Here is an 11,050-nt window from a genome sequence, read left to right as displayed (position 1 = left end):
ATGTGTGTGTGTGTTCAGGACTTCAGGTACTGCAGGCATGCAGCCGATTCAGTTCTGCAGGCGTGTAACTTCTTGTTGCGCAATTTTACTTTATTTTTTAGTTTTGTCATGGCATTCTTATTATTAGCAAGGAATTTGAACCCATCTGCACACTAATTTTGGTGGACTGTTGCTGCTGTTTTGTAACAGTCTAGCTCGATATGAAGAACAAGAGATTTTCTTGTCTGGTAGATACATATAGAGGGATGAATAGTTGAATACAACCAACCTTGAAGAGAATCGATGACCTGATGTGAATGAAGCTGATAAAAATATCAGGCAAGCCAGGCGTACTTTGGAGTTTTTGTTATGCTTGTGGCTAACATTGTGTATGCCGGTGACAAATTCATTGGGGTATGTGGTCTACTTCAGCACTGAAATTGCACTGCTATTTGAGTGAGATTAAGATCTATTTTGTTTTGCCCTTTTTATGTGTAACTCCAGCATTTTCTATTGCAGTAGCTTATTATTATTTTTCTTACTTTGCTTATCCGTAGTTCTTGATAGTAAATAAAATTCCACATATCCATTGTAGATAGGGATGTAAGGAGACGAAGATAGTGGGTGGAAGAAAAGATGAAATAGAACATAATGATGAAAAATAGTGATTAAATGGTTAATAAAAATAAAAAAGTCGTCTGATATGCATGACGATCCTAGATACTATAGGCATGTGTATTTGAGTTTTGTCACGGGCATTCTTATTGTTAGCAAGGAATTTGAACCCATCTGCACACTAATTTTCGCGGGCTGTTGCTGCTGTTTTGTATACAGTCTAGCTCGATATGAAGAACAAGAGATTTTCTTGTCTGGTAGATACATATAAAGGGATGAATAGTTGAATACAACCAACGTTGAAGAGAATCGATGACCTGATGTGAATGAAGCTGATAAAAATATCAGGCAAGCCAGGCGTACTTTGGAGTTTTTGTCATGCTTGTGGCTAACATTGTGTATGCCGGTGACAAATTCACTGCGGTATGTGGTCTACTTCAGCATTGAAAAATAACTGCTATTTGAGTGAGATTAAGATACACAGTAAGCTAATGCTGGTGACAAATTCATTGTGGTACATGGTCTACTTCAACACCGACGAGGACGACGACGACGGGGAACAAGGTACACAGTAAGCTAATGCTCCTCTTTTTGGGCTCTATGATTTGAATTTCGGCCTCCAGGGATCGCAGCCTCCTTCCTCCCCTTCTTACCTTTTTACTTGTTTCCATCTCGTGTATAGGAGAAGTGCGGATGTGATGGCGCCGAGGCAGAGCGGGAGGCCGGCGGCATGGAGATCGCCGGTGAGCTTTTTTCATCTCAGTTTTACCTCATTCTTACCTTTCCAAGGATGCGTGTGTGCTTTCACGAGTCGATGCATGTAGTTTATTATAATGTTTAATTCTATTCTTGATCTTTGTTTTCATTTTAGTATTGTTTGCCCTTCCGTTTTGTTCTTGATCGCACCGCCATACATTTTCCATCTGGCATTGACCTTTATTCCTAAAACAATAAATGTTTATTGGATGGTTTGCCTTTTTTGGGTGAAAATAGATTGTTTTCTAAGTGGATAAACATGCATTTTTATCAGATGTATCATGTCCATGTTGTACTGGTGACTTGGCATATTGTCTTTTTAATCACACTGCCACCTATTTCTCTATTCAGAGTACAGGGAGGAAAATATCAACCTCCTGCAACCAACAATGCAGTAATTTACTATTTTTGAGCTCTTTGGATATCATATGTAGATGTACATTTCAGTGCCTTTCTTTTCTGGACTACACTACTTTTCAGATTTCCAATGTCTGAATCTTCAGTACAAAAGATAGTCAAGCTTATATGGTGTTTCACAGGAGCATTGGTACCGATCATTGAGAATATACCTCTCCGCTACATGTATGCGATTGTCATAGTACCTAGGTTCAAGAAATGTTTTTCAATGGTGCTAGAGTCCGGGAAGTAAAAACTGAACCTTTTATGGTGAAGGATCATCGCGGAGAAGGTGAATTTACGCCTTAGCTTTATCTGTAACTGTTTCTTCGTGTTGGTATTAAGCCGCCAAGGAAGTTTCAAGAAAAATGTGCTTTGAAGTACCATATTATGCAGTTAGATCAGGGAGACAACGATACAGTTATCACCATCTTGAGATGTCCTCCTAACTACTATACTCATTCATGGGCGTTCTGCTCTATGGCACACCTGGAACGGGGACGATATTGTTTGATAAAGCCACTGCCCATTATGAAATGAATTGGATTGGATTACACCTTATCGTGTGCTTTATCAGGAGTTGTGTAAGTACTAATTATGCCAACCTGCGGCAACACTCTAATGGTTTCTCCACAAAGGATGCCTCCTGGAGCTCTACTTCTCTCCCACCCCAACACCGGTATAGTATGAAAATCCTATTACTAAATAGCTTACTGTTTGATGCTTATGTTTGTTGGTGTAGTAATCATTTTTGAAGGTCCAGTCCCGGAGGATGTTACTCGAGGCTTCCGTATAGTCGAGTGATTTTGCTTTTGCATGCTAATAATACAATATAGATGGATATAATTAATAGTTCTTGGTGCATATTATTTTGTCTCAATACCATAAATTCAATGTAAAGGTTTGCATTATTATTGTCGAATCTAAATTACATCAAAGACTTGAACAGGGAATGATGCCTCTTTTAATTGATTGGTGTGCTTTTTTAACTCTCTTTAATGAGTAAATCATAGTGTAGTTGCATCTTATATTCTGTTTGGGCATGTAGGTGTGTGCTTCCTCGCTTTTCCCTTTCTTATAAGTTGTCCTCATTTTGTTGCTTCTATTTAGGTTTGGATTTTCTTCAACCCGCAAGGCCCGTCCAGTTGTGAGCTACAATGAATTTGTTAAGAGTTGGAGGAGACAACATTGCACATCAGAGCTACGCTGAATGTAGCGAGGCAACCACGAATTGGGTATGTTCACACGAGGGATGGGAGAGGAGAGGAACATTAACATTTTTCATGCTTTGGATGAAAATTTCAATTCATAGTTTCTCTGTACGTGGCAACACACTAGCGGTACTGATGGGCTTAGGATGAAAGTAGCGCCAGCAGCATCAGTAGGTTGGATGGGAAGGCGGTTGTTGCCCATGTCCCTTGGTGCGGGACTACCGTGGCGGCCTCACTAACTTGCTCACTGCGAATACGAGTTCGTGGGGTCGTGAGTTGCTCCAGATTTGTTTTTATCACTTTTTACAATATTTTTTATGTATCCCTAGCTTACCGAGTCATTTTTAGCTTTGATTTCCCATATACGCCAGCCTGAATATCCCATGGTCAGCATATTTGCATGGTTAGTGGACATTGTCCCTTTCTTTCGTATTTAGTGATGGATAAAAAGTCGGAAATGACAATTCTACTGTATTATTCAATTTGAACTAATGTTTAGTATTTTATGTTGCTGATAGAAATAATTTTATCCGCTTGATTTAGGAAGTGCACATAGGTAAGTCAACATATTTTGTAGCTCTTTCAGATGTAAAAGCACATATTGCATAGGAAATTATTATCTTCGAAGCATACTCACATTTCACTAACAAATAGGGGGAGGTTCAGACTTCAGAGCAATGATAACAAGGTTTGTTCCTCACTCTTTTGTTGGAATTTTAGTTTCAAGTTAACATGATTTCTTATCAGCTTCATAGGTCACGCATTTGTTTAATTGTAGTTGTTAGGTGATAAGTAGAGCCAAAACAAAATTGATCATGTTATTGTGGGGTTTGTTTGAAATCCAGCATAAGGAATTCTGGTTTAAGAAAAAGGACTTTTGGCCTCTTTAATTACAAATTGATTGCAACATCGTGTTAGTCATCCATGATCTCCAAAAGGATTTTCTACTAACAATAGAATAATTAGTACCACCAGTAACCCTTCTATTTACCCACCTTCAGGATAATTGTAAATGGCATTTGGTTATTCATGTATACCACCAGTAGGACTCATGATTTATGGACTGTCAATAGCCTCATCTGATTGCTTGATGTACTTATATCGCGTTCTTTTCATTCTCCATTTCATCTGGGCAGGGTGGTGAGGGATAGAACTGGTCATGTTGAAAGTCAGTTTAGTGCATCAAGGATGGGAGGTTAAGAGATTTGCAAGAGGTGATGGAGGATGGTTAGTTATTGTGGCTCATTATATAGTAGTGAAATATGAGTACAAGCATAAGCTTATTCAAAATTGCAGTTCTTGATTCATGGGACATATATTTTGTAATCTTTTTCATTTCTTCTAAGAGGATCAAATATGTATTTTGTTCTTCCCAATGTTCTGAAGGACGGTTTGCATTGATATAGTATAACATACATTTACAATTATGAGTGCTCGATACTTGGTTCAAGACTTCTTGAGGAAAGATTAGTTTGTGAACTTTGCATCTTTAGCTCTTCAATTAAAACCATCAATGATTAACGAGATAAACATTTATCAAGAAGAGTTTGGAAATGCTGAGTGGAGCGGAGGCAATGCAGGTGGTTCGTGGGTTCAACTATGGGTTGCAGGGGGCATCAAATTAGGCACGCTATACGTCCGTGGGTGTGTCCCGGATAATGACCGGTCACCCCTCGAATCGCCACGTCCATAGCCTCGATCTTCATATACGATACCCCAAATCCATACTATGCATGCAACGTGAAACAAATGACTTTGACCATCAACGAAACAAACAGACATATAAATCTACATAATCTGGACATAGATATCCACATAATCTGACATAGATCAAAAGAGCACCACAGTTAGCCGATGAACATAGTTCTAAACAAATATTACTAAAAATGGTAACAAAGTCGAAGAGAAGGATGCACTTCTTCGCCACTTCCTCGTTACTACGGATGTAGCCGCCAGTGTAGGCGTCCGTGGCAGGAGAGGGGGGGCATCGGAGCCGTCAGTGATATTGGGGGAGTCAATCTAGCCAACCATCCTTCGAACGACGCAGTTTTGCTGCCTCACAAGCTTCGCTGCTTTCGCATCCGTTGTCGCCCTCTTCTCTGCCTCGCGCACCGACTGCTCGAGCTCGAGGCGGAGGGCCTTGGCGTTCTTCCGATAGATCCGGCGGGCGTCTATCTCCGTCGTCATCAGGGAGCTGGCCGTAGATATCGGGAGGACTATGCGACCGCCTCCTACGCCGGTGGCCTCTCCCTTGCATGTTGCCTCTCGCGGCGGGCTGCTGCTGCCTCTTCTTCGGACATCCGCGTGAATGTCGCCGGCGGCGCGAGAATGAGCACCCACTGATAACCTTTAGGAGCTATGGAGAGGAGGGTTAGGAGGGCGGCGGTCCAGTGGCGCGGAACTGGCCAAGCGCGCGAAGCTCTGTGCGGTGCCGAACGGGCCCGCGCTGGCATCCGCCCTAAAGTGGCGGGTAACAGGTGATGGAGTTGAGCCCGAGCTGCCGCCCATGTCGCTCTCCGTCTCAAGAATGAAGGCATCCCAGTCGTCCTCTTTGCCAGATCTGTCGCCTCCAATACCGCTGATGCTCGACATTAGGAAGGACAGGGGGATGGACGTGGAGTGGAGGGGAATCAATGGAGTGTGGATCGAAAGTGAAGTGGAGATAGGCTTTGTTCCGGGTGGAGATTTTAGTGGGACGGAGCGGAGTCGGTGTGGGCCAACGTGGGCTGGGCTGATGTGGTGTACACGTCTGGGTGCGCCCGGGCCTCCCTATATTTTTTCCAGATTTGGGTTGGATATGATGGATGTGGGACTGCCCAGGCATATAGGGTTGTTATGAGGCATCGGCCAGCATCGGTTTTTTTTACCCGTTAGTGACCGAGCCATGCAACCAGGCATATAAGGGCGGTTTGGGGTGCTCGGGATGTATGTGCTCTCAGGTGGGGTGTAGTGGAGGTGGTTGGATCAACAGATGAAGAAAGAAGGCAAACATTTGGAGGAAGAACAACGGCAAGCGAGTTTTAATAAAGTCAACATTTCTGATATTGTGCGAGAATTTCTTAAGCGCATCAAATAGATCTTAATTTGTAACCGATTTTTAATTGGATCATCATTCTATATAGTATGCATTGTCAAATTGCCTTTTTATTATCAATTTACATTGCAAGGGAAGTGGTTTAAACCCTTATCCGATTGTGATCGTGCTATCTTTTCTCTACATGTGAAATTATACAAAATAATTGTTTACATAACTCCCGTAAAATATTTGAAAAGCCCGTGGCAACACACGGGCATTCTACTAGTAGATCAAAAGTTTCTGGCAAAAGCAAAAATAATAATTTACGGCGCGTGTGAGTTTGATTTCCGCAAAAGAAAAGAAAGAAGAAGAAGAAACATACTCTGCCTCGCTCTCGGTGGGAGGAGAAAATTCAACCGCGTGCAAAATCTAGAGTTTAGAACCTTCCGAAGTCACGATCGACTCCCGGGATTAAATAGCCACTGTCCCTCAAACAACACGAGAAATAAAACCAAAAAGTTTCTCGCGATAGCCGCGTGGTGGTGCGAGAGCGAGACTCCGGTCCAGAGCGGGGGCGGCCGGCAGACCGGCAAGAAACCAAGCCACCTCCCGTCTCCGTCCTCGGCCACCACCACCGCCACCTGCCCGCGCCCTCCACCGCTCCTCTACAAGAGCCCCTCACCCCCGCGTCCCTGCCAGCAGCAAACCCTGCGCCGTGCGAGTCAACCTCTCCTCTCTGCCTCTCGTGGGGATCTCGCGCGCTCCTCCCGGAATCAAGCGCCGGCGGTCGGAGGGATAAAGGCACGGACATGGAGGCGGTCGCGGCGGCCGGTGGCACCGGGCTGACCGGGTGGCAGGCGGCGGCGCTGTCGGGCGCGGCGGGCTGGGTGTGGGCGGCCTCCTACTACGACCTCACGCGCCGGGCGCGCGCGCTGGCGCAGCCCTGGGTCACCCGCCGCGTCCACGCCGAGACGCCCTCCATCCTCACCTTCCAGGTCCGTTCCTCCTCCCCCCAATCCCTGCTTTTTCCACCGCGTTTCCACCAACGGAAGGTTCTCACCAAAGGAGGAAAGGGCACACACGCAGTTCCAGTTCCTACATTTGGGGATATCTTGTTGTGCAATCTGGATACCATTACCCGTTCCAGCACGCGGTTGCTCCTCGATTCGCTAGTCTTAGGACAAAGAAGAACCAATTATGTGATTGAATCATGTAAAGAGAGATTAATTTGGCTTGAAACAAGCGAGGAGACAAATCATCATCTTAGACAAAAACATTGACGATATCTACGATGTGTGCATTTACTTTTACACCTGGCCTCGATTCCTAAGCTGTTCCTGCTTGTATTTTTCTGAAGGGGAAAAATCCCTGTCTGTTCAATTATTGCAGAGGCTGCAGCACAGGTTGCTGGACAACTTCTTCTCCGTGCTGTCATGCGTTGTCTCTGTCCCTTTCTACACGGGATTCCTCCCCCTCCTCTTCTGGGTATGCTCCAGCCACTCCCCTGCCATGTCTTGTGGCGCATTGATCACCTATTATACTGCTTCTGTAATTGTGAGCTGTTTCCGTTGATATTGTAGAGTGGACATGGCAAGCTGGCGAGGCAAATGACCCTGCTGTTGGCCTTCTGCGATTACCTTGGCAACGCTGTCAAGGTTACCATCTACTCACACAAAAATGGGTGCGAGCTGGGTTTTTGCTGTTTTGGTTGGTTTGGTTGTTGACAGCTTGGAAATTTGTGGGTGTAGGATTTAGTGTCAGCTCCTCGGCCGTGTTCCCCTCCCGTGAGGAGGGTCACAGCTACCGAAGATGAGAAGGAAAATGCCATGGAATATGGACTGCCTTCATCGCACGCTCTCAACACCGTTTGTTTGATGGGGTATATTCCCTGTTTTTGTATGAAGGGTTGTGCTGCTGTGTATTTATCGGGTTTGCCTGGCTAACACTGATTTGGAAAAATGCAGATACATGTTGCATTATGTCCTCACATATGGACCGTGTGATGGTTTCATGATTGCCACGGGTCTTTCTCTAGCTTTCATGCTTGTTACGTTAATTGGCATTGGTGAGTTTTTTTTATTTCTCCACAGAACTGTCTCTTACAGTTACTGAAAGATACTGATTGTGTGGCTTTACATGAAATTTGATAGCGAGGGTATACTTGGGCATGCACAGCTTGACCGATGTTATCGCTGGGATATCTTTTGGCATCGTGATCCTTGCATTCTGGTTGGTTGTCCATGATCATGTTGATGCCTTTGTCGTCTCTGGCCAAAATGGTATGTCCATATGCCTGAACATTACTTTGAATCCAGCGATAAATAAATTGTGATATTCAAAGGCATAGAATATTCTCATGGTTGTTTTCTTCTGCAGTTACATTCTTCTGGGCAAGCCTTTCTCTAGTGATGTGCTTTGCATATCCAAGGCCAGAATTCCCAACTCCTAGCTTTGAATTCCACACAGCATTCAACGGGGTCGCTTTCGGAATTGTAAGAACTCTGACCTCTCTGTGTATGACATATGGTTACTTGATCCAGAGATCGTATTGCTCGTAATCTTGTGTTAGAATTCTTCTCAGACTGTAGATATTACTTAAGAATTTGTGATGGAAATTCAGTTACCATTCACATTTGAACTGTGATCAACAGAGAATAGTCTTCACCATTGACTGAATATAGTTCACCCAAAAGAATTCTTGGAATTAAATCTAGCTCTAGTTTCTCCTATCCTATGACCTTCCAGTTGTTGATAAATCATGTTTACCCTTATTGACACTGTTTTCTACCCTTACCGATTCAGGTCTACGGCGTCCAGCAGACGTACACCCGTTTCCATGGCCCGGAAGCCCCCCTCATTCTCAGCCATCAACTACCCCTCCTCGCGTACGCCGGGAGGGTCCTGGTGGGGATCCCGACCATCCTGGCCGTGAAGTCGTGCAGCAAGGCGCTCTCGAAATGGCTCCTGCCGGTCATGTGCAGCACCCTGGGGATCCCGACCGTGTCGTCCTGCTACGTGCCCGCGCTGAAGCCATCCGACATTGGTGGCGGCTCGGGCAACAAGGACGAGGCCAAGCAGGCCGGCGGGTACCTCCAGAGGGTGTTCTCCCTCTTCCCTCAGAAGGCGTACGACGTGGACACGGGCATCCGGTTCGTGCAGTACGCGGGGCTCGCGTGGTCGGTGGTCGACCTGGTGCCGGTGATCTTCACGCATCTGAACCTGTGAGGCCGGTCGAATTAGCGAGTCAAGGTTAGCAGCATTTTGTTTATTTCTTCGGAGGAGGGGTGATCTGATCCCTCCTCCATGTCTCGCAGGCTGTAGATCCATTGACCTCAGCCTCATTTTTGTGTTGTATGTTTATCTGTCTAGCACGTCCTCTAGCGGGTGGTGTTTTTATTTTTGTACAGTTGTCCAAAGTAGCAACGAGGAAAGTATACACGTGATGCCCTTGTTTTTGTTCGATGGGAACAGCTACTGACTGCCATGTGCGCCATTGTTAGTGCTTAAAACTGAACCCTCAGTGGACATATATGGCTGCAGAAAAGACAGTATGCTTACTTATCGCCTTTCATTCCTCTACGTGGCCGGGTTTGGTCGCCCCGTATTTTGGATCAAACTTTGACCATAAGTAATGGTATGCCACAACAGTCATATTATGGGATCTTCATTCTACAGAAGTTTGCTGTGATAATGTTTTTTTGTTGCATATAACTCATATTTTATTTGTCAATTTTGTGATCAAAATTTGAAAGAAAAGAAAATGGAGGCTTATAAACCCGATAGTTCTTTTTATTAATGTGATGATGAAATCTGAATGTGTGGCTTGACTTAGCACATTGACTGTGAATCATACTATGTGGACTGCCGTTGACAAGTCGTGCTTGCCAAGTGGAACATGTTTGTGCTCGTACGCAACTAGTACGTGTCGACGAACGCACCGCGGCAGTGGGTGTGATGATGTCAGGGAGGGAGAAACAATCTTTATCTGACCGTCACCATTGATGTTTTTTTTAGGGGAAAAGATCGCCGCTTTTATTAACTAAGTGTAGCTCGGAATGTCATCCGAAATTACATCTAAAATGCAGTCTGGGGAACCCCCAACCAAACCTTACACAATTCATCGCCTACCCCTACTTTTGCTAATTTATGCGCGGCAACATTACCCGTGCGTCTCACCCACGTCACTTTGTAGTCATTCTTCATCTCCAGCATGTGTTTGATTTCCTGAATCCATGGTCCCGCTCCCGAATAATTGATGCCCTTCTGGTTGATCATTTGCACCACCGGCAAACAGTCTAGCTTCAAATGGACATTCTGTACATTGATCTCCTATGCTACCTGCAACGCTCTTTTACACGCCAAAATCTCCGCTGCTTTAGGCTCCACAATGTGTGGAAAATGATGGCACACTCCGGTCAGAAATGCCCCATTATGGTCCCTAAGCACAGCTCCACCCCCAACCTTACTCCCTCCTTTATGCACCGCACCATCTGAATTAATCTTCACCCATCCATCTACAGGTGCTTCCCACTTTTGTGGCAGATCCGTCCTTTCTGGCCTCGGCTTTAGTTGATGCACGTTGTTCCATTCCGCCATGTGAGAGCAAACTGACTCCATTATTTCATGTGGTTGATCAATCCTCTTCCCATCTCTTGCTGCATTCCTAGCGAGCCATAGACCGTAAGTAGCCTGAATCATTGCCTCCCGCTTGTCCCCATCAGCAGCAGCAAGCCATTCAACGAGCCAGCGAGATAGCTCACCATGGTTGTCCAACGGAGCCGGTGGAAGTGCCACATAAACGCCCTTCTCCTCCCGTAGTAACTTCCAGAAGTGGACGGAGTGTGGACACGCCCAAAAACGGTGGTATATGGTTTCCTCTCTATCACATGCCACGCAAAAAACTCCTGGTTTAATTCTTCTACGGTGAAGCTCGGCGCTAACCTCCAGTCCGTTCTTAATCATACGCCACATATGTACCGTCACCATTGATGTTGGGAGTGGAAAGCGACCGAGGGAGGAAGAAGCTGTCGACATGCCTGCACAACCAGAGCACGTCACCACCCGGACCCGTTGCCGA

General features: G+C 45.2%; 1 protein-coding gene across 1 annotated transcript; it reads left to right on the top strand.

Annotated features, from left to right (window-relative positions):
* The first annotated feature begins 6,473 nt into the window (after positions 1–6,473).
* Positions 6,474–9,517, top strand: LOC109770535 (lipid phosphate phosphatase delta). Its single transcript, XM_020329245.4, has 8 exons — positions 6,474–6,968; positions 7,363–7,458; positions 7,554–7,628; positions 7,722–7,852; positions 7,938–8,038; positions 8,124–8,252; positions 8,350–8,465; positions 8,776–9,517. The coding sequence occupies exons 1-8, from the start codon at positions 6,783–6,785 to the stop codon at positions 9,196–9,198; spliced, it is 1,257 nt and encodes a 418-aa protein (XP_020184834.1). The 5' UTR covers positions 6,474–6,782; the 3' UTR covers positions 9,199–9,517.
* The last annotated feature ends 1,533 nt before the right edge of the window (positions 9,518–11,050 follow it).

The sequence above is a fragment of the Aegilops tauschii genome, chromosome 5 (genome assembly GCF_002575655.3).
Source record: "Aegilops tauschii subsp. strangulata cultivar AL8/78 chromosome 5, Aet v6.0, whole genome shotgun sequence".
In the NCBI taxonomy this organism is placed as follows: domain Eukaryota; kingdom Viridiplantae; phylum Streptophyta; class Magnoliopsida; order Poales; family Poaceae; genus Aegilops; species Aegilops tauschii.
This window is presented reverse-complemented; position numbering and strand designations above follow the sequence as displayed.